Genomic DNA, 27,394 nt, shown 5'->3' on the forward strand with positions numbered 1-27,394 from the left:
TGATTATTTCCACTCTTTAAAATAGCAAAGGCACCTTTAAAGTCTCTCAAGAACACGTGTGACACCTGACCCTTTCTCTTCCTCTACCTGCAATCAGAACACTTTGGGAAAGGGAAAGGCTAGTTAGAGGAAAACACCCATTCCCGAAAGTGAGTATTTAGAGGTCTTTAGTACTGCATAAATGAGGCAAACAAGAAATAGAAAGCACAATTACAAGAAATGACTGAATTCTCCCACTCCTTTAGCTATGGCGATTTCTCTTCAGAAAGCCAGTTTCAGAACCAGAGTGTAAGCTCACCAAAAAACTCAGAGTAAAACTGTATGTGAGAACAAAGCTAAGGGTCCAAGGGCAGATGATGCAAACAGTCCGGGTCCCCAAGGCTGGGAACGACTCAAAACCCTTCGAGTGTGCTGTGAAGAGCAGCTTATGGCGTACAGCATCGGTCTGCTCTGCAGACCTGCTTGGAGGAGGTCCAGAAGAGGAGGTCCAGTGGTTCCTGCTAGGGTCACCTCAGCTCTGCAGCAGCCAAAGGAAGTGTCCGAATGCGATCAAATGCTTGTCTTCAACAATTTACTTGCCTGTGTCCTCTCAATGGAGGTTTGCAATTGGAAAGTTCATGCATAATGGTGAAATAAATCCTGCAAGAGAAGGATGAGGCTCATCTTTGAAAAGGACGCAGAACCTGTGATGTGGATTTCAGGCATTTAAAACAGAGCCTTGGCTTGATGTGTCCAGTCTCCTGAAAGCTAATAATTTCAAGGAATAGACAGGAACTGCTTCATGTCCAGAAAAAAATGCCATATAGCATACAGTGTGGAACATGGTTATTTGCAGTCAGATAAAAACAAGCTAAAAAACATCGTTCAATTCAACGTGCAGATAGAATGACAGGAGAGATGCATCCACCTTAAGTCCAGTTTCCCCTACTAGAAGTAGAAATGAGCACTAGTCCTCTGTGGAAAGCAGAAGGGAAGTTGTCAGAATTTGTCTTTACCCAGCTTTTTCCTGTCTTGAAAGGTTACTGGCTCCAACCCTGTCCTTTGAAAGAAACAGGAAATAACTTGAGCTTATTCTGTTTTACTTGAACAAGAATCCCCTGACAGGGAAATTTTCTCTGAAGGCTGCCTGTGCATATGGAGAGAGAGGTGGCTACGCACGGTGTACTACAGCTGTGTGGTCAGAGATGGAAAGATATTTTGCTTTTAGAGTTGTTTAAGACTTGTTTCTTATTAGCTGCAGGCCCTTGAAACAGAGGACCACACGTTTTACTTTTAAAGGAAGAAAAACACACTTACCAGAAGCACGGGCAAAAGCTTTATACAGGCAAAAGTGTGGCCTCAGCCTGCTAGCTGACAGCCTGACAAAAATCCCAGGCTGCTTCATCAAAAGCATTTTTTGCTGAAACTGAGAACCATCCTGGCAACATCTGTGTGGACATTTTTTTTCTTTAAATGTAGTCTTTTTACCTTGAAATGCTAATACTACATCCCCACCCACTCTGGGGGTATATGCATAAAGTAGGGAATTCGGTCCTATCACAGTTCTAAAGCAAGCAAACATACAAGCGGAGTGTTGCAAAGTGTTTGATGCACAATGCACTGGATGCCTACACCCCTTTAACCCATCAGCACTGCTCAGACCCGCTGCTGGGTCGATCCATTTATTTGGATGGTCTCCTTTCTATTTTACTACCCCAGTGAACCCACTGCCTTCAGCAAGTATATCTGACACCGTGGGAGCAGAAGGAAGCACAAAGAACACAAAACCGCTGTTGAATTGATCCCGGGTCACACCTGCCAAACCGCTCTGTGCTCTTTCCAGTAAATCCATACACTTTGATTTCCCTTACTTACTTTCTGGCTCCAGCTAACTGTGCCTCCCAAATGCTGGTGAGGGGAAGAAAAATTTCCGAGGACCTGTTCTTACACAGAACAATAGCTTCAAGAAGCTTCTACCTAAAGCTGAGGTTTGCAAGGTGAGGTGCTGGTCATCCAGTAGCGCTGTCACAAGGAAATGGAGAGCTCTCAAACTGAAGGGACCAACCTGAGGTCTTCTTCTCAAACAATGAGGAGCTGCTGCAGGGAATGATGTGGACAAGGTGTCTTACCAAACCCAAATGCAATACTAAATATAGAATCACAGAATGGCTTGGGTTGGAAGGGACCTTAAAAACCATCTAGTTCCAGCCCCCTTGGCCAAGGGCAGGAATACATTCCACTAGATCAGGTTGCTCAAATATGGTTGCTTCAGCACCAAAACAAAGATGCCTGGTGTTTTGGGGGTCTTGAAAAGCCACAGCTCCCATCTACCAGGACTGAGTCCATCCATCCCCCAGGACCAATCAGACAGATAAGCAGCAGCTCCATCTTACCCCATTCTTCTTGAGAAATACTGCAACTCGTCTTCTAAGCAGAAAATCTCCTCAATGCTTCCTGCACGCTTAATAGATACAGAGGGAAGAAAATAAGACAGAAATCCTCTCTGAGGAGTGATAACCTGTAAGGTCTGGGTTCAGATACGCTGGCTGCTCTCAGAGCAGCAGCTCTGCCAGCTGTGGGTCAGCCCATACGAGGTAACATGAACAGAGAGCTTAGAGAGAGGTAAACGTATCTGAGCGGTTCACACAAGGTGATTTGATCGTCACTGACCTGATGCACAGACCTGTGCTGTAATTCCTGTCTGATGCATCAGCCTCCACCACAGCATTCGCGGAGAGGTGATGACAGTATTTTACTCATTCACAAGAGACCTCAAAAGTCTACTGCTGAAGGTTTTATCTTACCATTATTTAACTTCAGAGCTGATAGCTCTCAATTCCAGCTGTTCGGTGACACCTTGTTTATTTAATGGTTTGACTGCAAGTGCTAGTACTGTGATTCTCTGCCTTCCTCAGACCAGCTATAGCTATTTTAACTGTGGGCCCCAGGCTAGTGGCAGTCCCTGGGTCACAGCAGGAAAATCCCGCTGCCATTTCAGTTGTGAATTAACCTTCTCCACAGAGTCTTCTAAAGCCTCCGTCACTGGCTGACAGAGACTCCGGAGACTTTAGAAGACCCCATCACTGGCTGACTCTGGTGACCCAAAATATGCATCATGCCAACTTTAAGGGGAAAAAAAATAAAGAAAAATAGATTTCAGCTACTCATTTATGCAGGGAACAGACAACTACCTGTAAGCACTCTTAAGGTCAGATTAGGCAAAGTGAAGGACAGAGAGGTTTATTACCGACTCTGATCTGTGTTATCTTAGGACCTTAAATTCCACTCAGCTACATCTGCACTGAGCACCAAACTTCATCTTCAAGTGTATAAAGCATGTCCCTCACAAAGGCAATTGACCTTACTGTTAGGAAAAGATGTGGAGTCTCACATATCACTGAGCAGTTTGTTGCTAAAAACACATGCTGTATTTTCAGTTGAATTTCATCTGGCTTCAGAACAGCTGCCAGTGGCTCTCATGATAGCTTTCTCCAGTAGATTAAAGCATTCTTCCTTGAGATATGCGTGATGCCTTCTTTTTATTAAAGTCTTTAGACAACCACTCAAGCCTCCTCTCAAGCTTTAAGACAATTTAAATCTCATTTTTAAAACTGTCCAAGACTGGGCTAGAAGGATCTGTAGCTTGACCAAGTACAGCTGCTCCCCCCCCTCTTTTTTTCTTTTTTTTTTTATAACTTCTGTAAAGTAAATAAAGTGCCCAAGGACACTGCTTTTAGTAGTGTTAGACTGAGCTGGGACTTGAAGCTGTTTGCTGGTGGTCTCCCATAAAGTGGTACAGATGAAAATTCAGTGCTGCACGAAATACCTGAACTGGAATAAATCAGCCTTTTCTCTGTTCAGAGCTTGCATCGTACATGTAACAGCAAGTGTCTACTTATTCCTGTAAAAAACACCAACAGCCTGCCTATAAAATTCACAAAGAGCATGTCATTCCCAAATCCTAGTAAGGTTCAATTGCCTTCTGCTCACCTAAAGTCTGTATTTCACTTCCAAATTGAACCATACTTCCTGGTCTTCATGTTTGTTGACTGCTGCAATGCATCATTTGAATAGATGCCATATTCCACCTCGTACCGTGCTCAATTTCACTGGTAGCTGAGAAAAACAGCCTGTGTAACATTACTCACCGGGGAATCCTTGTCAGAAAGTGCTGTACAGAGATAAAACCTTATTGTCTTTGGGTCTTGGGAACACTAATGAAGCAAAACTTGGTACTAGGATCAGAAAGTACCTTACATGTTGTGGTCTCAGAAGTGGTGATGCTGAGGGGTGTCTTATCTGGGCTTATCTGCCAGTTTTTCAAATGGCAAACACTCGGTATTTCTGGACTCTTAAAAGAGCAGATACTTGGTTTTCCAACCTTTAAGGAAATCTAAGCTTATTCTGGAGGGAGAAAAGGTAAGAGAACCAAAGGTGAAGGGGGGAGGAGAGGAGGAAATCTTTCAGACCACAGGTCCAGAGCACTGCCAGCACCGAGGAATAACTCACAGTCACAGAATCACAGAATCACAGAACTGAAGGGGTTGGAAGGGACCTCGGAAGATTATCGGGTCCAACCCCCCTGCCAAAGCAGGTTCCCTAGAGCAGGCTGCCCAGGTAGGCGTCCAGACGGGCCTTGAATATCTCCAGAGAAGGAGACTCCACAGCCTCCCTGGGCAGCCTGTTCCAGTGCATGGTTAAGCCACTTCAGTTTCATTCATGCTTAAATACATACTTCAATACAGCAAAACACACCTCCCGTTAATATGCCACAGTGCATGCTTATTGCTTCTGCTTCTGCCTGTAGTGTAGTCTGCCTCTAAGATCCACTTTTTGAGACTTTTTTTGATTCACAGCCAGTCAACCAGGCAGGCTTACACCAGTCAACAGGCACAGGTCTAACAAAGGCAACGAAACTGAGCCCACTTATCACAGTGGTGAATTGGTGAATTTCATTCTGTGCATTAATCTCAATATCCCCTTTTACAGTACATTTTTATATGCTTACTTAGATAAATAAATGAATAGTACAACTACCAGCAAAGGGAGGGAAAAGAGCTATTGCAAGATTTGCTCCCCTTAACAGGCATATGTGTTGTTTTTTTGTTTATTTGTTTTTTTTTAAGCCCCACAACACAACAGAGATGTATTTTACTCTTCTCCACTAAAAAGGATCAGGGAATTATCAACAGCGAGACATGTCTCATCATAAAATAATGGGAGTTACACCGTGCAGAATGTGGCTAGTTTCCTCATCGCACTTGAGGCATGAAAAATCGGGCAGCGCTGGGAGCCCTTGCAGCATGACATGGATGGAATTTCATATTACATCGTGACGGTCTCATTTCTGCTTTATTGCTCAACTGCTAGAAACAAAATACACCATTTGTGTCTCGTACTGTGCTATATATGCAACACAAACAAAACAACATACGTTTCTGTCTCATGGTTTCCTGTGCATTAGTATCATGTCACTTAAGACCTCAAAAAGAACCAGAGTGCTCAGCTTTATCCTTAATACAGATCCACAGCCTCCAGTCACTCTGCGTGGTGTCAGCACTACAAAATCGACAGGAAATGTAACACATTCCCTAGGAGGAATTTAGGCAACCGAAGACCCAACTTCCATCCATATGGACTCACTGAAGCGGTATTGCTGGGGTGAGGCTGAAGCGTGAACGAGTTTGAGGCCTGACGGACACAACTTCTTGCCTCCGATCTACAAAAAGCCCTGCGGATAGAGGTGGGGGTGGCAGCAGAAGGCTTTTGGGTCACTGCCGCCTCCTGAGCCAAAGCAGAAGCAACCCTGACCACTGCTGCCGTCTGTGAGGAACATTGATGGCTGATGCAGGCATGCAAAGAGAAAACCACGTTAACACTCCCCCTTTGCTGAGAAGGAGCCTTAGCTATTGCTAATACTAACCGGGTCCCAAAGAAAAAGGGTCTTTCCTTGTTCCCTGCTGCTAACACCATCCCTCCAGCTGGGAAACGGAGCTGCAGGCAGTCAGTTGCTCCTTGCCCCTTTGCTCGCCTTTCCCACATTTATCACCTCCTTCACTCTGCGCTCCTGTGCAGAGCAATCCCAGCTCAGTCACCGCGTTCCTTGCTGATATTACACTTGTACTTATACACAGCGCACTGAGAGAGGAAAGAGACAAAGTAAGAGAATATTGTTTATTTCTTAGACAGATAAAAAGGAATAGTAATTGCCGTTAGCCAGCGGGGTATGTAATAGCTGACCTCCTGCATCCTGCCTTTGATTTTCCCCTGAACCCAATCATCTTCTGTTGGCTAATTCCCAGCATTTTTTTTTTCCTCAGGCTGGCAGGCTGGCATGGATGGTTAACAGCTGCCAGTATTTCTCCTCCCTGTCAGCGGTGAGCGATGCTAATGTTAGATGCCTGGCTCCGTCCCACCCAGGGTGCCGCGTGCCTTCGCCTTCCAACACTCACAGCTTTTGCCAGCCTTGAACCTGAATCTATCTCCTGTCCTGCCTCTCTCTCGCGAAGATTAACTGTGTGAGGGGGTTAGCCCCTCTCAAACGAAGACACAGATGACAGATTTCACAGGGCTGGACCTCGTGGGGAAACAGCAGGTTTCACAGCAGCCTTTGGTAAGCGGCAGAACAAGAAGGACGCAGAGCAGCTCGGCATGTGGTGTACGCCAGCGTACCTCTACTGTGAACATCAGTCTGCTAATCACAAGGAAAAGCTGTGCAGGTAACCAAAAAGGCTCCACAAGCACATCACACACCCCCTTCCTAAAGAGATGCTGCTTCCCCTTGCCCCTTGGAAGACTGGTAAGCCACAGACAACTCAATTTAATATTAAGGAAGGCATCATTCCTAGCAGACACTTCATTGCACTGAAAAAAACCACCGGTAGCCACTCTTTGAAACAGACTGAAGAAATCCGAGGGTTACATATAAAACTAACCAACCCACTTGAGAAGCATGCTGCTTTTATAATGCACATCACAGTATCGGACCAGTGCCACCGAAAGCTCGGTCAGCTCCTTCAGAAGACCCGCGTTTAATGTCACCGGAGAGAAAGGCGTGCTGGTGCTGGAATAACTGGGTGAAGGCTGTTTCCAAAGGTACACCCCCAAAGTCATGAAAATCCAAGCAAGGTCAGTAATCTCATTTGCAAGCTGCAGGAATCCCACGCAACCGGGGGGCTTTATTTGTTGTTGCCGCCCCTGTGTTTTCATCATCTCATGGCAGCCTCAGCTTTCAGAAAGCAAGGCGAGTACGGATGGTGCTTGTGGACACGGTGCTCCTCTGTCCAGCCTCCGGCTTTCAGCTCGGCCAGCCAGACTTGTTCCCCCCGCGCTCCTATTAGCGAAGCGAGGCAGGTAATAATAGCGAATAAAAAGCCTATTCTGCGGAGCACTGGCTCTTGCTCAAGTAAAGCAGAGTACCACTACAGCATGAATGACTCAATCATCTACTCAAGAGCTATTACTTGCAGCGATGAAGCAATGTTAATTGGATAATGGCCTGCTGCCAGCTAATATTGGCATGACCTACAATACCCTTGGCTGACAGCCGTGTATGCCTCTCTATCACACCTTTTTTTGTAATCTGGATGGGAAGTGGAAACCATTAAAAAAGCCTCATAAGTGCCATTTAACTTCTTATCATGAATTAAAAGCTTAATTAAGTGCCTTGTTAAAGGAAGGAAGACCAGTTTTTGTGATTAAATAAAACAAAACAACAGTTAGGGGTATGGATTGAATGAGTAACTTTACAGCTTCAAACTCGAGTCTTGGAAAATATTAATTTTAGGTTGCATTTAGCAGCAGCTGCTACATGAAAACTGCACAATTGCTGAAAAATACCAAGGTTGAAAATCACACGAGGTTCTAGTTGTTTACCAAAACTGCAGATGAAGAGGAAAGAGTAGAAGTTAAGAGCTAACAGGGTCCTTTTTTATTAGCTGTACACAGCTGCAGCTGACACACTCCATCCCTGACTCTGCTCTGAGTCCTGACACTTCACACGCCACAGCCACATCTGAGCACTTGTTATTACGTGGCTGTTTTTCCAAGCGCTTATCTACACACTAAAATATGTTGCTTTAAAAAGAGGTGTAGTACGAAATCGAATTACTGATGTCGGCATGAAAGGGTTTATGGAAACTCTTCAATCAGTGCAAAATTAGCTCCATACTGACTTAGTTTAAATAAGTTGATCAGGAAAAGGTTTGAACTGAGGCACGTTCAGTCACACTTGAACTGACAAGAAATATCTGACACAAGGTTTTACATTGATTGGAAACACGGTAAGTTCAAGTAGTCACAATTCCGCATGTGTGCAAGGTCCCACCACTGAAATGACGGGCATATCGTAAAGGCTGCACTCACATGTAATTGGATATAAACAAGAAATAATGTAAAAAAACATCTGTTCACTGTTTTGCTAGACAACAGTTAACAATGTCTGGATGCCAGATTAACAAAAAGACCCCAACACGCTATGAAGTGTAAAAAAGGTCTGCAAACCAGTCTTCAGAGGCAGATTTACTGCCTTGAATAATCAAAAAGAAGTTCTTTTGTTTTCATGTTTAGCTCCTTCATGCCAACACTACATGAGTGCAAAAGCTTTACATATGAAGCTTTGTCCAGCACCAACATGAAACCTTTGAGAAATAATAACAAATGCTTATTCTCCAAAATTGCATACTTTAGCAGTTTTCAAACCACACCAGAATTTAAAATGCAATGCTTGTATGTTTGACTTTAAAACATCTTTGTTCGTTGAGGAGTGATTGTCACCTTTTGGAAAGATTTGAACTGCAAAGACTGTATTTAAAAAACGATTTGCAATCTCTGTTTTTCTGTAACAACTGCGTGCCAATGTAAGTCGTCTCTAAGCATGAACAATGCATTGGCCCAGGACACTGGGCCAGACAAAAGTTTAACTTTTGTCTGAAATTTTTCCACTGGTGGTATAAACCCCTATGTGACAAATTAAGTCACTTTTCACAGATACCTTTAGAAATAATTCATGGGCTCCCACAGCTCTGCAGACCATGGACTAAAAAACAACAGCCCTAGGAAAAGCCATTAGCTTGTGAACTGAAAAAGACCCTGCTAACTTCTTTTAATGTAATATAAATAAGGTGGTTCTTCCCTCTGCTCTATGAGCTCTTAAAAACATGAGTGTTTCAGTTCCTTTTGTGAGCAGCTCTGACACTGTTCTTTGTCGGAGGCACTTCACATATCCAAGCACAGGCATCTACCCAACTGCACACTCTGAAGTAGAGCAACACCGGAGGCAGAGGCATGCTCCTTAACCAAGGAATCATCGAGAAGAAACAATCTGCATTTGGCAGCTCTCCTTACCCTCAGTGACTAACATCTGAGAGGAAATTATTTAACTGACCACCTCACACATAGCTATTCTAATAAATTAGTCACTGAGCAAATGAGACTCTGTGGGGTTATCAGCAATTAATTTTCACATGGAAAATATCTGTACAATTAGGCATTAGTAACTGTACATATCCTTTTTGGTAGGCCAGAAGCGTTCTTTTTCAGCATGAAAAAGGTAAAGCCTCGGTGCTCTGCAACTGATTGACGCATGTGACAAAAAAACCCTATTGTTCTCAGGTGGAGCATGACGATTTCAAAGTAATGAAAAAACCTTAGGACCTGGATTCATTGCTTCTGTGAATCCACAGTCTTCGCTGGAGCTGTAATAGCAACTGAGCTGTAACCCTAACTCACTAAGGCTTTTCAATCTTTCATTGAGATATATTCTAAAATGTAAAACCCTGATACTTCATTTATCCTAATGGGATTCACTTAAATAGAAATCATCTGTGGTTGGACTGGAAGAATGTTTTTTATATAGCATGCCATATAAAACACACATAAAGACAAATCTTTGTGTTTTAAATCCTTAGTATCATAAGAACACAGGACTGTGTTATGAAGTCCTGTCTTCTGGTCTCAAAGGCAGACGGAGCACGATCCCTCTATATCGCCCTACTCCTCTCGCTGGCCAGTGGCTCAGCACCTCACTGCTGCTGTGATTAAAAATCTGCTAATTTCCAATCTAGTTTTACTAGAAGCCAGCTGGTACAGACCAATGCAAGGAACTGTAGGTCCCTGCAGTCATCACTCCAGCAGGGTGAACCTGCCGTGGTCTTTTCTCCTCCTTTAAGCCTGTCTCCTTCTTCTGAACATCTCAATCCAAGAAATCACATATGGTAACCAAGAGGTCTCGCCAAGGCTTTGTAGAAGAGGTCTGATGCTCTCCTGTCCCTTCATACCTGTGTACCACTGGCATGTTTTGTCACCTCTCTGCTCCCACCCTTGCTTTGCAGCATGAAAGCTATGCAACACTGCCTGAGACACGATTCTTCCACTGGAAATTATTAGTGGACAGCACCGAATGATAGTGTGCATCTTAGCGTGTCCTCTGCGATATATCTGAACTCCTATGCAAAACGTCTGGGCTGAAATTTCTTCGTGAGTAATATTCAGTGTCAGGACTCATGAAGTCATGCCCGGTGACCTACTTCTTCTAATGCTCTCCACCTTGCATCGTGACGACATCACGATGCCACTGAGGTCTCCAGAGAGCTAAACCAGAGGGGGGAAAAAACGGTGTGTGACACTTCAGGACCTGTCATCACTTAAAAAGGTCCCATACTTCTTCATGGGCGTTAAGCAAATGATGCCAGAAAACCCTCTGCCTCATGCTGTACACCACAATACCTCCTCACCAAGTGACTGCCTTCCCATCCCCAGGGGACATCGCCACCCCCTGTGCCACCTGCACCAGCGGGGGACACAGGGCAGGCAGTGCCACGGCAGTGGGGGATGGCAGCCCCTGCTGGCAGGCGAGCATCTCCCTGCTTGTCACAGCAAAGCCACTGGCGTGCCCTATGGTAGCTGCGATATCGCAGCCGTGGGGCTGTGAGGAAATTACAGTGGGGGTGGAAGCCAGCCAGTGAGATTTTGTGGTAAAATAAAGTGAACTTTCCAGTGAGGTATATATTTTCTACGTCCCTTGGCTTCCTGATGTGTAAGCTGTGGTGCATGAGAAAAATCCTGCTTTGTGACAGAATGTGTTGGTGCTTTCTTAGTGGAAAACACAAGGCCCGAAGCAATTAAATCCCAAACTGCTTGTGAAGGGAAGAGAAAGGGAACAAGGCTGAATGGGATACAGGAAAGGGGGAAGAGAAGAACAAGGATATGAACTGCCAGAGAGGCGGTTCCATGATGAGCGATGAGACTCCAAACAATGTGACAGTTCACATAATTTTTCAACAATAACCTGCTGTCTAACAGCTAAGTGACCCCTTTCAAATTTCCTGTCTGGAAGAGCAGAAGAATATTCGGGTACTGATAACGCGCTGAATGAACAGATAGTAATTAAGCAACCCCTGGTTGGGTAGGACTCTTTCAGATGAAGTGTTTTAAAGCTCAGCTGCTGTAAATGTGAGGAATGTGGGTGAGGTTTGCCCTCTCAAGTGAGGAAGGTTGTGTGAACACGTTCATCCTCAGCCCACCCCAACCCCAAAACGACAGCCGCAGCCCCAAAACCTGCACCCGCCCGCCTCATCCCTGGGCGGTGAAGAGCGGGTGTGTGCTCCGTGCGGGCTGCGGGACGGCGGCAGTACTGTACCTCATCTGGCAGGCTGACAACCAGGTCATTTTCCGTCTGCCCTACCAAGGCCTGCAAGAAGTACTCGCTGCAGGCGGCCAGCACAGCCCGGTGGGCGCGGAACTCCTTCCCCTCCACGATGAGCGTCACGTCGCAGAGAATATCCTGCTTGCGCTGGTCATTTAAGCAGAGGAGAATATTGGTACAGTGCACCGTTGACTCATACACATACATGGGGGAGTCAGTCTTCTCATCCACAGACATGCCGTTCACACCCTGGAGCAGAGAAAACACAACGAGGCAGTGAGGAGCCGCGCTTGATTTAGTCAACGCAACAACATTGCATGGGGAATTTCAGAAGATTTTAGCAAAAATGGCGAGAATGACTGTCGTGTCTTCTAATAGTGAAAAAAGGGGTTTTGTCCTTGCTTCTGTTATTTTTATTCTAAGGGAAAAAACCCGCAAAACCCCAGCCTGCTCTCAGGCGGACAGAGAGCGCCGCATGGTTACACCAAAGACCTCCACTCAAGTGAAAGGCAAGGTGAGACTGTATCTGATGGGGACAAGCTGCTGCCTGTGGTGACCTCATTTCTCAGGCAGAATCAGAGAGATTTTAAGCCTTAAGGGAGAGGGAGACGTTTAGTGGCTTTAGAGGAAATCCACTTCCAGATTTTCACACATTCACTTGTGGTTCAATGTCATTTACAGAAAAGAGCAGTTCCTGAATTCCAGACCCGCAGGCGCAGGAAAATCCCCTGACCTCTGCGGAGCTCCAGCTATGGGCAGCCGGGCAGCACGTGGGCGCTGGGGCTGCTCCTGCCCGCTGACACCTCTCCCCGTGCTGACAACAGACCAGACGCCGGTAGGACGCACGACAGGCGTTACCAGCGTGTGAGTTAGGAAGTTCCCCGTCTGCCGTTCTGCGATTTCTGACGCACGTCGGGCTCACAACGCCTCTGAACACGGGGATCAGGCTTGTGGTGGAGCTGGGGGGTTCGGGTTCCCCAACGCCCGACACCACGCGAGCCTCATTAGCACTCGGACACACTGAAGTCATTTTTCTCTTACGCAAAATTTTCTACTCAGCACCAGACTGAATGCTCTTTGCAGTGTTTTCCTGTTTCAGTTTTTCTGACTAAGAAAGTGAAAACCCTGTGCTGTATCTGAACACGCTAGGTACCCCAAAACAAACTGAACACTTGTTTTAAGGCTTACGTAGGAAAAAGGATTATTTGTATGTATTAGTCTAGCTGCTGCCAAGAGTAAATTAGTGCAAACATGCAAACTTTAAGTATTTTAAGGAATAATTTATTCTCCTTATTGCAAACAACTGCCTCCTGGAAGGCACACAGTGTCAAGGGTGACAGAGCAGGGCGTTTTGGTATAATTCTGCTGCACTGCAAATATCTGACTCCTGTAGGAAGTGGAAGCAAAATTCCTCCCATGTCACTTTTTTAAAGTGGATCTTTGCAGCGTTTTCCTTTGCTAGTACAATATACAGGTAGACAAGTAGACAAAAAACGGCTTCAAACTGTTTCTCTTGCTATGTGTTCAAATAAGGACACCGTTTTCCTAAGGCACTGCTCAAAAGATACCGATAATCTAGGCAAGAACGGACTTAAGAAGACCCGCGTGCTGCTTGCAAATATATACTAGACTTCTCAATGAAATTCCATCATCCCAAGTTTACAGGATTTGTAAGTCAGCACCTATGATGGCTCTTTCTACAAAACAGGTATTTTTGCCAACATTACAGAACTCTAATACTGGAATTCTTAGAAGCTTGCAGCTTCTCTTTAGCCGGTATTTTCAACGTTTACCGCTGACTCATGCTACGTTTCTGAGTATACAGCTGAAATGCCTACACTAACAGAAAAACAAACAAACAACTCGGTACCCACCATCCTTTCACTGACTTCATATCTAGAGGAAAGACACAAATCCACTTATTTATCCGCATACAGGTACGGGAGGGAGAAATTTTTTGTTTTTCTATGCTACAGGCTGAATTTCTTAACCAGAAGAAAATCCTTTTTTTTTTTTTTTTTTTTTTTTTTTTTTCTCATACACTGGCACTACCGAGAAGAATTGACAGCAATCATTTTATTAGTACTACGTTAAGGTACAGAGAAAATGATACTTGGCTCATCCCACTCATAGCGTTCTGTGTAACTGAGCTCTGATGCTAACGATAGCGTTATAATGATGTTCTAAGTGGTCACTCTTGCGTGCTATGAAATGCAAGAGTTTACAAGAACAATCTAGTGGGAAAACCTGAGAGTTGCAAATGACAATGCGACGGGGAAAGCTTTAAATTTTTTTTCCAGGCACGTCCTCTGCCTGTAAGTCTCAGATGGTGACGAAATGTACACGAAACTTGAAACCTGGCAGGTAATGAACAGAACACCAATTACACTTTCAGTGCCTTTTTTTTAATAAAAAACACTGTTTGCCTGAAATCGCGATCCTTTTTTTACGGTAACAGTGCAATTTGTGTGAATCAAACCCTGAATTACTTGGTTACTAATTAGTAATTTCCTACTTTTTAACTACAGCTCTCATCAAGTGCTTTTTTTTTTTTTTGCCTTTTTTTTTTTCTTAGATTAGTTGTATGCCCTGTGAAGTGCTGAAAATACCATGGTGTATTTCCCCACTGATGAGGGAGCCTGCCTCCTGTGCTAGGAAACCTGACCGATGTGTGCTACTGCGATGCTGGGGCTGCACACCATAGCCTCCGCTCCAGAGGGTCCCCAGCTATGCTTGCAGGAAGGACCTCCATCCTTATACCAAACTGCTTATACCACTGCGCTTTCTGGGTGCTCTTGCTGTCCTTAAATACAGCTGTGACTCCATGAGCTCCCCTGAAGCCACGGTCTTCCCAAAAGCAGATCCATGCTGTGTGGATGCCCTGCCTGGCAGCAGCAACCTCAGTCTGGCACAAACGTCCCTGCATGGTGCATTGTGCACGGGGAAGCTGGGGCTGGGCTATGGCTCAGCACCACCTTTTTACCAGCTTTTAATCTTGCAACACAGGTGATTTACCGCCTTCCCTTTTCCATGATCTGCCTTTGACTGAATGACCCCCAGGCACGAGGTGTTTCCTATCCAAGAGGGCTTTATCCTGTAGGACAGAAGCCCTGCACTGGGAAGTGTGTCACCCATTTTCACAGAGAAAGGGTTTAGAGTGCAAAGGGAGAAGGTCACCTTAGGGTTTTGGCATGTAGTAGCAAGAAAATTAGCAGAGTTCATCATTTTTTTTCTTCCTCTCCTTGGAAGGGAAAAGCAGGGACTCAGGCTCTGAACCCTGCAGCAAGCAGCGCTGGAACCCTTTCATACACTGTTAATTCAAAATGCGTAATTTTTAGCTGAATTCAGTATTATGCTGAGTTTGCAGAGCCTTCTTCATGGAAATCATTGTCACGCACTTGCTATTCCTCCATACTAAAGACAGAATGACTTAGCAAGCCTTTCTCCAGCTCAAAAGAACATGCTGCGCATTTGTTTGCATATAGGTCACCATGCTGCCAGAAAAAGCCTCTTTGAAACAAAAGTTTCCAGAAAACAGCAAGACTATTGTGGGCAAGGAAAGCACCATTGAAACCTCACCAGAAAAAAAAAAAAAGAAAAAAAAAAGTTGCAACCTCAGTGAAGTAAACTGGAACTTTGCCTACACAGCACCTATACAGTGCCTGGTGGGAGATGGCACCGAGCCCTGCTGCAGGGGCAGCAAGGAGAGGGCAAAGGAGACCTCTGGAGTGCAAAGAAGTCACTCGTGGAACATCCGAATCCCTCTGGTTTGCAGCACGCTGTGTCTGTTCTGGCTGGCACTTGCCCTGAACTCTCCAGGAACGTACGAACAAGCCGCCTGAGCTGCTACCAAAAATACATTGTCTAACATGAAAACCAGCTCCAGTCGCACAAGAGTAGAGGGCAGGCAACGCCGTGCCTGTTTTGAAAGGGAAATGTTAGGGGAGAGAAAATCTTATCTTGAGAGACCAGAAAGTTCTGCATCAGAACTGGGCTAATTAGATGAGGAGGTACGTCTAGATCATGGCAAAGGTACAGAACACTTAACCAAGCAAATTACCATCATGACAAAGCAGCATGGCTTCTGCACGGGGAAGTCATGTCTCTGATCTGCTCTATTAGTATTCCTGAAGTGTGCCAAATTAGCAGTGAGGAACACTGGTATGTGTAATTAGTGTTGACTTTCAGAAATCCTTTGATAAAACCTTTACAAAAGGCTGCTGGAGAAGCTCGATTGTCATAAGGTGAGAAGTTGCATCAGACTGGAAATAACTTAGGTTAAACTGTATTAAACAGAGAAGGAATACACAGGCAATTTTCAGCAGGTTAACAGTGCACCATCTCCAGAAATGATACAGCATTAGCACCAGCTCACATCTGCCTATGGCCACACCACCTGCAACATGCCCGAGCTCATCTGACCTCCAAAGCTCGTCTCCAGCCTTGGAGATTTTCAAGACCGGACTGGATATAGCTTGGTCTGGTCTCAGAGCTGACCTTCACTGAGCAAGAGCTCGTGCTGGAAACATCCAGAGGTCCTCTCCAGCATGAATTATCTATCTGATGATCCTACATTGATGAGTGACCTAGAAGTCCACATATCATGACAGGGAAACCGAAAAGAGTAAAATTAGTTCAAGCGTCAAAGGTTAATACCAATAATGTTGGGAATTGCAGAAAGACAATATAAAAAAGAATTAGACACAAAGAAGGTGATGCACTAAATCCAGGGCACTCACACACAAGTGGCAATTAGAGGAAAAAAATGTATTTTCATAGAATGGTAGAGGTTGGAAGGGACCTCTAGAGATTGCCTACTCCAATGCCCCTGCTCAAAGCAGGGTGACCTAGAGCAGGACTAGGACCATGCTCAGGACTCTGTCCAGTCAGGTCGTGAGCATCAACAAGGTGGGACACCCCACAACCTCTCTGGCCAACCTGCTGCAGAGTTTGACCACCCTCACTGTAAACCAGGTACTATTTGACCTGCAATCTCTATTCCAATTTGGAGTTTCTCAGGGAAAAGACAGACTGGAGACATACAGACTGTCATCACCTAGAGGTACCTTTAAGGCTACCCAAGAAAGCTAGATGAAAAGGTAGTGTTATGAAAGAACCATTTTAATAAGGAAATGACACATTTTCTAGTCACTGCTGGTGTGATGTACTGTGATGTCTGCATCCCATTGGTGATGTTGAAAGAGGGAGAAAAGAAATCCTCTGGAGGACAATGGAAAATATTATGGGCAAAGAAGGAGAAATAGCCCTCCTCAGACGAAAACATATGATCCATTTGATAAACACTATACAAATAAAACAAAAAAAAGATAAAAGGTCACGGCAGAACTGCTCTTTATTGCTTCTGATGTTGCAAATACGAGAGGACACCCAAGTAAAAGAAGCAAGGCAAACGCAGAATCTGCAAAAAGAAAAGCTCTGCTTCCTGATCACAGACATGAACTGAAATTGTACCTCACACTCTTTAGGAGGATGCTTATTGTGTTTTTCCAAATTCCACTACAACTGCAATAAACCTCCTGTGCAGTTGGCCACTGCTGGCACGTTACTGGGCAGAGAACTCACTGGGTACGAAAAAGGATTAGTTAGACCCAATAAAAATATCCAGGGCCACATTCTGCAGGGTGCAAGCTTACATAGGATGAAAGTTCACATTGCAGTGCACTGGCCAACAACAAGCTGCTTGGGGAAAGGACTGTGCCTGCGTTATCCCCCCTTCCTGACCTACCTAGCACTGTTGCAGACAAAAATTACTTGTTGGATGGCAACAGAGATGAAAACCCAAACCTGGCACCTCCATACGTGTCTCCCAGACTCGCCCTCTGCAGCCTCAGCCCCAGGAGATGGCGATGGGCACGCTGTCGTGCTCTCCTCCCTCGGACAGGCATGGGACCAAGATGTTGAGGGCAAGCAGCAGAGAGCACCCATCCAAAGGCTACATGTGGTAGGTGTCCCTGACACCAGGGGCTCCTGCTCCTGGTGGGTTCAGGACATGAGAAACCAACAGATTTTGTTATGCCCAACTCAGGTTTCGCTTGGAAGCACAGGCTGGAGCTCGCGCTGTATCGTGCTATACAAGGTGACTTGCAGCTTCCTCCCGATCATGTTAAGAGAGGATCAATACTGAACTGTGGCTATTTTTAGTTCCACTTCACATTCTTCAGTAACAGAAAAAAAAAAAGGAAAAAAAAAAGGACACTTAGGGCTAACTAGCAGTGGTCAGCTTGACCACATCTAAGGCTCTTAGACGGTCTTGGACGGTCTGCAAAACTGATTTGCTTGTAAATGTCTGTAAGTATTTCTTTTCAATAGGATGCACAGAGTGTGAAAAAACACCCTTTTGTTCTGAGGTTTTCAATTACTCTTTTCCAATAACCGATCAAAAGGCACTAGGAAAAAAATGGGGAAAATGCTGACAAAATAATGAAAAAGTTGAGTGGAACTCGTACTTCTGACAAATGGCAGCAAAAGCACATCAGATTTGACAGTTTTTAGTGATAAACACGCACTGTTTTTAAGTGGCAAGTGGGAGGAAAATAATTTTCCAGGGCTTCCTTCCTCATCTAAAATTTTTTTCTCTGAAAAGACTCATTTTGTGCAATCAACACCTTGGTTTTAAAGAAATTTATCAATAAGTGACACTTCAGAGCTCCTAAAATGACCATCTTTATAATTGGTTATTACGATCTCTCAATTATAGATATAACAACAAAGGATATGATTATATTGTCACTGCTTTCCTTTAAAAAGAAACTATTGAAAGGCCTAATGATTAATTCACCATTTTTGAGAGCTCACTGTAATGACAGAAGACTATATACAAAGGTCTCTTCAGCGAGCCCATTATTCAATTAATAAATGCTGAATACCAAGCAGTCATAGTCATATGAAACTCCCAAGAATTGTGTGAATTTTTAACCAATTAATTATCAATTACAACATCATAAAACACCAGCACAAAAATAGAAATAATGAAATTTAATTATACATTATTCTTCTTAGTTGCTGCAAATACTATACAAGACTGATTTTGATTAATAATTCATACAGCAATAAAGTATCAGGAAAGATAATTATACTGTGCCACAATTCTCACACTGATTTCTGTAATTACAGATTACAACAGTGTTAGCAATTTAAAAAGGTTAGGGAGCAGTAGTAATTTGCTATGTCATCCTCAGCAATATTAATGCCTCCTTCTCTCAGCACCCCAGATAATTGAAAATAGACTAGCGGACCGCAAGGCTACACGGGCTTGCCTACTGCCAAGCATACTGCGGGTGCCAGGACCATTAGCACGAACATCTTCCAAAATGAGATTTTCGCATTGTTCAAGAAACGTCTGCTCTAAAGCAGAAGATACACAGCCAAGAGGAAAAGACATTATCAAGCATTCTTGGCTGGGCAGCTGATGCTGCTGGCGATGGCTGGTGCTTCTGAGCCTACCCCCTCAAAGCAAAACCTTCATTTGACCAGGAGTGGGAAGGAGGGCAGCTAAAGGAAACTCAAGAGGGGATTTCACCTTGGGCCCTCTGCGGACGCAGGTCTGGCTGGGCATACCGTAGGGCCCTGCAAGCATTTGGTTACTCTGGCCTCCCAAAGGCAAGAACTCACATCGCTGAGGAGGTTGCGCGGCCCCAACACGAGTCACATCAAGTCTTCACGGCCCGGGGGGCTGAGTATAGCTCAAAGGCCACAAACTGGCCCCCAGTTTGTGAGCTACAGCAGGGCAGTGACATGAAGCATTTACCGCCTGGGCTGGCTACAGAGCTGGGGCACGAGCTGTCTCCTTATGGCAAGCTTCATGAGTTTTCGAAGCTGTGACAAGAATATTGAGAATTCATTCCTGAGCTTACACCGACAGGAGCAGGGATGCCTCCTCAAGGCTGTGAAACATCTGCTTTGCACGGCCATACATCGTCACAGCACAGAGGCTCTGATACAGGATGCAAGACCCAGCGCCGAAGTCAGTTTCTGGCTTTGTATTGCTGCCCCTACATCCTACTGCACAACAGGACGGTGACTAGGAAAAAAGAAGGAATGCTGATGCTACACTTCTACAAAGAAGTGCTGAGTATAACTTCAGCATGTAGCATTTTGGTTACTTACAATGATTTCACTATCGGAAGATTGCACACAAGCAAAAATGTACTACGGCTTCAGTTGTGCCACGAAACAACTTTCTTGTTTTTCGCTTGTTTGCCTTTTTTTTTTTTAAGTAAGTGTCAGGATGCCCATAGACTCTGTGATTAATGTTTATTTAAACCCCGTGTGCCTACTCTAAGGAAATTGTGCTTCGGGTTGTTCAGAGATTGGTACCATAAAGAAGCAGGGATTCCCAGTGGAGGCTACTTTGAAGAGTCCAAATAGATTTATGTTCCACATACAGATAAAACCTGTTTCTTGCCTTCAGAGAGTTGTGTTGTTATTGTTTTTTTGAGAGAGTAACCCAGCTGAACAAAGTAATGATAGCTTGCGGTCTTTAGGGACTTTAGCTAACATTCAAATAATGTTTACACATGGTACATGCATAGATATATATATATATGTGTATGTTCTGTTCCATACAGGCTAAGCAAAGTATCCATATGCAGCTTGTTACAACTCAGGAAAAGTAATATAGTCATGCCAATAATTGTCCTAGGCTCAGTAGGTCAGGCTTAGTTTAATATGCATTTTCAATGTTTTTGAAATATAAATGGTGATGTTGTCGTAAGAGGGGCATAGTAAATGAGGTGTGGGAAGATATATAGTGGGTGGAAAAACTGAAGGAACAACAGAAAATCATCTTCTTATTTTTCAGAAGACACTCAACTAACATATATGTATGTGGAAAGTGAGAAACACAGAAGAACTCTTCCCTGATAAAGTCTCTTCCCACAGCTTCCACATGGCTCTTTACAGTAGCTGGCTATGGTGGAAGGGGACTGGAACCAAGTCTGCTACTCAAAATAGCTTATTCAAAGCAGAATGGGGAATGCCCAACGCTGAAACAGTGCCAGGAAACCACTAAGAAAAACAAACACCATATTATGTTTTTCTGAAGTGGTCAAAGGCTTCAAGACCTTGGGGAAAGGACACAACTTTTTGGGTTACTCTTGGTTAATCTGGCTTGCCAGATTAAAGAATCAGAGAGGAAAAAATGAAATAGTTATTTATTTTTATCTTTCCCTCCAGCTTGGTGAACTCTCTGAAAAGGCTGAAGGGGCTGAAAATCTCCTCACACAAAGGGAGCCTAGAGATTCTGGCAAGGGTCCATCAGATTTATGTCCTGCCTTCTTTGCTTTAAATGAGTACTTCAGGGTTTTGTTAAGGAGTGTTAAGCAGTGTTTTTACTCCTTTTCTAAAACTTCAAAATTATTTACATGTATCCCTATGGGCATATGTGCATATGTGTGTATGTTTCATTTTCACCACAAGGCTGACTGAGATGATGAAGTAGAACAGAACAGAACAGAATCACAGAATCATCTGGGTTGGAAAAGACCTTGAAGATCACTAAGTCCAATCATCAACCTGACCTACCAAGTCCCATCACTAAAACCATGTCCCTTAGGGCTACATCTACACAAACATAATAGAAGAGTTTCAGGTGGAAGGGACCTACAAAGACCATCGAGTCCCACTGTCAGACTTCTTTACGGCTGATCCTAAGTGAAAACGTATCATTAAGAGCATTACCCTGCTCAGCACCTTGTAGAGAGCAACGAGGTCATCCCTCAATTTCCTTTTTGCCACATTTGACAAACACGGTGTCCTCAGCCTCTCCTCATAAGACGTGCCTTCCAGCACTTCTACCAGCTTTGTTGCCCTCCCCTGGATGCATTCAAGTACCTTAACATCCTTTTTAGATCATGGAGACCAGAAGCACACACAATATTCCAAATTGCTCTAGCATAAATGGTTGGTCAAGTATCCAGGGCCACTTGCCTGTATGGCATAATACTTAGAAGTAGTAAAGAAAATGTTTCTCCTTTGAAGTCTCTTTTGCTAATATGACTATGAAAATGAAGGTCACGTCGATATTGAACCAATGCTACTATTGTTTGGAAGCTAGAAATTACGAACAACAGTGTTGTTCTGCTCCTTTTTGCAGCCTCTTCATGGGATATGACAAGTTATCTGGGTAAAAGCCAGTCATTTTCCTTATGTTTTAATCTCAAGGAAGCATATCCTTTCAAAACTCTAGTACAGTTCAATGTTGAAGCTTTGTACTTGAAATTTTTGGTTGCTATCAATATTTACAATTGAAGAGTGCCTAAAGTGAGCGTTTGTTGTGAAATTTCGGAATGGAAAAATTCCCTCTCACAATTACATTTCCTGGTTAATTTTTTCCTCACTTCTGAAGCTGTAATAATTACTCTTTTTCCAGTCTATCTGCAGAACTGGCTGAAGAGGTTTCATCTGCATGGGAAGCTATGGTCAAACCCACTGCTAAGATCTTCAACTACTCAAATTGCAATGGTTGCACAAATTACAAAAGCCTATTTTCTCCTGTTGTATTACATACTTGTTATAGGAAAAATCTGATCTTGTTTTTTTTCCCCCTAAAATGCAAGCTCTTCATCTTTGCTGCAACTTAGCAGGTGTTTAGAATATCCTTCATATTTCCTTGGGACACAAACCAGTATGTCCTTTGGAACATGCCTGTTGTGATTAATGTGTGAAGAGCAGAAACACATGCAGTAGGTCACTGGGTTAAACGTGGGACAGAATTTCTTAGGGTATAACTTCACAGCTTCTGCTCCTGGAAAGAATACAGGTGGTGTGTTCTCCTTGGAGTCTGGGCCACTATCTGCTCATGCAGTATTTTCCATAACCGAATGGATACCAGCAATTATGTTCTCCTTTGGTGGCATATGCACTGAAGGAGAAGAGTTTCCTTATCCATAAATCACAGATTTTTACTAATCTAAACATAATAATAAAAAATCTAGTGACTACTGCAGTAGGATCCTCAGATTTACAGCGTCCTTCTGAACCCTGGAAGGCCTATCAACATATGCAAATAACAACTTTCAGATGTCCTTTATAACCATCAAATGATCAGAAGTTCAGTGAAATGACCATTTACAAACTTTCAGAGCACATGCCGAGAGGATAGCAGGACTACACCAAGAGATTCCTAGAACGTTTTTGATCCTGCAAGGAACTGAGAATTGCCGTTTTATTATCAGAAGGTTTTAAGCAAGAGTTGCAAGTATTCTCATTATCTTCACAGCCCGGCATAAGCCAAGATTCCTGTTTAAATTCCCTTTATCCACGCTCCAGCCCTTATTCTGGAACTGAACTGCCTTTCCTGTTGCAGACAATAAATCATCTGACAGAGAAAGGCACATGGAAACAATCACTTATGCTGCCAACACCTAACAGGCTACAGCCGGGGTAAGCGGAGAGGATGTGAGATGGAAATGGGCATTTTGACTAAATGCAACTGCAGCCTGAAGAAGCCTGTGCAGAAAGGAAAGACTTGATGCATTGGAGTGCTGGTTCTGAGCATATGTACAGCTAATGCAGTACCTGCATCTGTGGTCTGGTTGAGGACTGTGAAGGCGGCTGAAGGTGAAGACAAGTTTTACTTCTGTAAGATGATGAGGAGCTTACAAAACTTCTCTGCCATTGTAGAAATTGGGGGATTAAAGTTGCAAACATTGCTATAAGGGGAACTTGGATTTTTTTTTCTTCATTTGAGAATACTTAGATTATTTATTGAGCTCTTCAATGCAACTTTTTGAAGTTTATTTGGTTTCTCTGCCCCACCGAACTGCAACAAACTCGATGTACTAAACACTGCAAAAGCCATCAGATCAAATCAATTAAGAGATTAACATACAAAACTCCAAACTAAGCCACACTGTATCCCAAAGAAGCAGAGCGGCTTGATTATTTCTATTTGAATTAGCACACTCTATCATGGGAATTTTAATCTCAGGGCATTCCTTCGCTGGTTCACAAACCTAAAAGGCGGAAAGGCCCACCTCTTCTAGCCTCCTAAGGGCAGTATCCACAGTTGCCCTTTTTACTCAGACTTGTTTTGTTTGAAAAGCTCTCTTTTCAGCTGTTACTGGAATTATCTATACGTTCGCATCCAAATTCTCTCTCGAGAGATCCTGAAATTGCAGTTCTGCCATTGTTACCCTGGGCCAACGTCAAGCTAATCCAGCCTGTGGTTCCCTGGGACATCCCTTTTATCTTTCTGAAATATCGGAAATACAGTTGGCAGCTCTCCGATTTTATGGAATTGCCTTTGTTTCCTAAGATTTATTACAGATTAACAGACACGTAGGAGAGCTTTTCAGCTACCTCCTTTAAGATTCCTGGATGTAAAAGTTACTAGGGCATGCTGATGTCAAAATGTTTAATCTCAAACATTCCTGCTTGTGTCAGATCCTCCTTTGCTGTAAATAGCAAACTTCTGTCCACCTCACCGTACAGGATGAATACATCCTCTTCCATTGTTTCAAATACAAAAACAATCCAGGGAACATTCCTGCCTTTTCTATTTTCTCTTTTTTTGATATTGGATTAATTAATGTTTTATCATCTCTTCTATTTCTTCATTTAACCAGAATGACTTCTCATTAGAGTAACGTTTTTTGTTATTGATGACAGTATAAAATCATAATTTTCGAGCAGCTGGCAGAAAATTCTTCAACAATTCCCAGTGCGTTCAACACTTTTTACTTTAAATGTAATGTTATGCCAACACAACAGTTTCTAACTTTGGAAAACATCTTTTTTTTTTGGTTCTGAGTACAGTGCATACATACATTTATAATCTACTGGTAGGTGCTGTACTCTGCTTGCGCAAGGTCAGTATAAGGGATTTTAAGCCATGTGATCCAAATTATTGAAGCCTGTTAACAAATAATAGTGTCTGACAAGCTGCTTTCCTACTCTCTTCATTTTCCCTGTTCTCTCTCATGCAGCAAGCTGTAAATGTTTATTTTCCAGTCTGCTCTTAAGTGAGCCATCCATTAAAATTCGATTGCATTTCCGCTCATATGTCACCCTCTCCGATGCCTCTCACATACTGCTAGGACCCCGCATAATAAAAAGTCAAACTGATTCTTGTACAGCCCTAATGGTTTAGACATGTATACCAAGAGCACCATAAGGCTGGTTTATATGGTTACTTTATAGTAAGTTTACAGCCTGCTTACCTTTGTTCATTTATCTTCAGGTAGAACGTACTATTGGCAGACAGGTCCCCAAAAGCAGACATCCCACACATACTCTGCAGACCATAGCTTGGAGACCCACAAAATCCAAAGCCATTCTCCATGTTTACCAACATGGTGACAGCAACCTGCTCCTACCTTCCATCTTCTCTCTCCTTTCACAAGGGGACAGACGCTCCGAGACACCTACCTGTCCCATATCTGAGAGTAACCTAAAACAAATCAATGATGACTTTGACCCCGTGGTGACAACCACTACTGCTACACCACGTGCAGGACCATGGCAGCCTTGCTCAGGGACAAGCTCCCAGCAGCTGTGACCTACGGAAGCTTTGCCTGGCTGATGAAATGTACCTCATACCTACAGTCTGGAAAATCTTTAAGAGATAACAGTATTTGAAATACAGGCAGGTTTTCTTCTGAGAGGAAAAAGGCTGTATGCCTTTTTCTGATGTGAACTGAGAAGCTGTATATTCTCTATAGATCTTGGAGACATGCAATTAAAGACTGTCAAATCTGCATGCACACAGGATCCAAGAGGAGGCTGAGCAGGCTATGTTGTAACATTTCTCTCTTGACTTGACAATCTAAATATTCTTTTAACAGCTTCTGTGCGTAATTTCATTACCTTAAACAAACTAAACATGCTATTGTGTAACCTGACCCTGACGCAGATCAGGAGAATGGGAACCATGAGATTTCTGCTTCCCAAATGGTGGTTGGCTGACCGTCACTGTCCTGTAACATCAACAGCCAAGCAGTCTGAAACATCACACTAAATATGGGTAGAGAGGTCAGAGCATGACTCTGCAGGTTCCCCTGGTTTGTCAGAAACCAGACTTCAGAGACAGCGATAGGCAGAAGCCACCAGTGGCACTGGGCTTTCTTTCCTGCAGTTTGTAACCTGGCTGGTTGGATGGATTTCCATGGGAATACAGCCACAGCCGTACCTGGGGCTCCAAACCCACCCTCCAGCTGCGATTTCATGTCTTTGCTCCACAGCATGGGGGCACCAGAGCTTTAGGAGAGATCAAAAAATTTAAAACATTGGCAAAATCAACACCTAATTTTAAGCTTTATTTCCCTATTCACTTGCCTGAAACGCTTTGGTAGTGGTTTTCCAGCTACAGTCCGAGAGAACATCGGAGAGAGAAAATTGTAACCCTGTGCACCCAAAGTCTACCAAATTTATTGTGGTTCAAAACATGGCTGTGTAGAGGGAAGCTTCTAACAACAGCGGCAAGATACAAGGCAGGCACTGCTACTTACAGTGCACACATACAGTACGATGCACTGGGAGGTCCACAGGCAACAGGACTCAGCTGGCACATTCCAGCAGTTATTTGGCAAGGTGTCGAGTACCTTTAATGAGATTTGAGGGAGCTCCTCAACAAGCAGGATCAATCCGTAAACGCATGAAGACAAGGAGATTAAACTACAGATTAATAATTATACGGTATAAACAATCTGGGATAAAACTATTTCGCTCCACTGGAGACTGACATGTTTATGTATAAAGTGGGGAATCTATAAAGCCCATTGATTTGTATTTCAAATGAAGCTAATCTAAAAGCATTACTTATTATTAGGTAAAATATATAATACAAATAGCAAGCTAGGAAACAATCAATACTTCTCAGTGCTCGCAACCCCCTACAGCAATTTTCATGCTACACAGGGAATAAGCTAGATGGCAAGCTCTTGTGCCTGACAGTGAGTTTGTCTCTCCATATACATCTACAAGGGAAAAGTCTGCAATCTAAAATCAAGCATATTTTTTTCTTGCTTCTCCCCCCTCAACTTTACCCTAATTGTACCTTATCTATATTGCAGGCTGTAGTTATAAATAAATGATTAAAAAAATCACCCCTCAAAACCTCCGACTACATCAATGTACTGCGTTTCTTGGGCTGTCAGAAGAATGAAAACACTGTTATGTGGGACCAAATCCAATATTTATAGATGAACTTGACCACATGGGTGACGTAGCTTCATGAAAGAAGGAGATGATTTTCCACAGTCAGACTAAATGAAAATTTTGCCATTAGCACAATTCAAGTTTTGTAGAAACTGGGTCAGTTCACTTATAACTATCAGAAGTCAAGATCAGGTAGGTGTATCTATAAATTCATGCCATTACTTGGAAGAATTTAAGTCCCAGAAAGACATACCTCAGTTATATACCCAAAGGAATAGCATTTTTTTGAATAAAATACTTGTTGCTTGATGAAATTTGGGATAATCACTACTTTGTTATGAATGACATGATGCTTTTCCATCACAGCATACTATGCTCCAGTATAGAGTCATAAAAATAGACGTGTATGTACATGTGCATATACTTATATGTGTTTATACAGCATGTGTGTGCATCCACATGCACACATAAGCACAGTGTTTAACTAATATCTTTTAGATAATGTGTATTATTGTGACTGCATGTTTCTAGTAAAGTTCATTTTGTCTGGTATGAACTTTCCAAGCATTAACAAATGAAATTAGCTCTACTAAAAGGGTCCTTGGGCCAGCTATGCAGATTTATATCACTAGGAAATACTCCTTAGACTCCGTG

At 43.4% G+C, this 27,394-nt stretch overlaps 1 protein-coding gene across 3 annotated transcripts in view; it reads right to left on the reverse strand.

Moving 5' to 3' along the window:
• The window catches only part of BACH2 (BTB domain and CNC homolog 2), a 78,920-nt gene that overhangs the window by 36,342 nt on the left and 15,184 nt on the right, over positions 1–27,394 (reverse strand). For all 3 annotated transcript variants that reach the window (XM_040550480.1, XM_040550479.1, XM_040550478.1), the window contains exon 2: positions 11,618–11,872. In XM_040550480.1, the coding sequence (XP_040406414.1) occupies positions 11,618–11,860 (243 nt within the window). In that variant the 5' untranslated portion in view covers positions 11,861–11,872. The remainder of the gene's footprint in view (positions 1–11,617; positions 11,873–27,394) is intronic.

This window comes from Cygnus olor, chromosome 3, assembly GCF_009769625.2.
Source record: "Cygnus olor isolate bCygOlo1 chromosome 3, bCygOlo1.pri.v2, whole genome shotgun sequence".
Lineage (NCBI taxonomy): Eukaryota > Metazoa > Chordata > Aves > Anseriformes > Anatidae > Cygnus > Cygnus olor.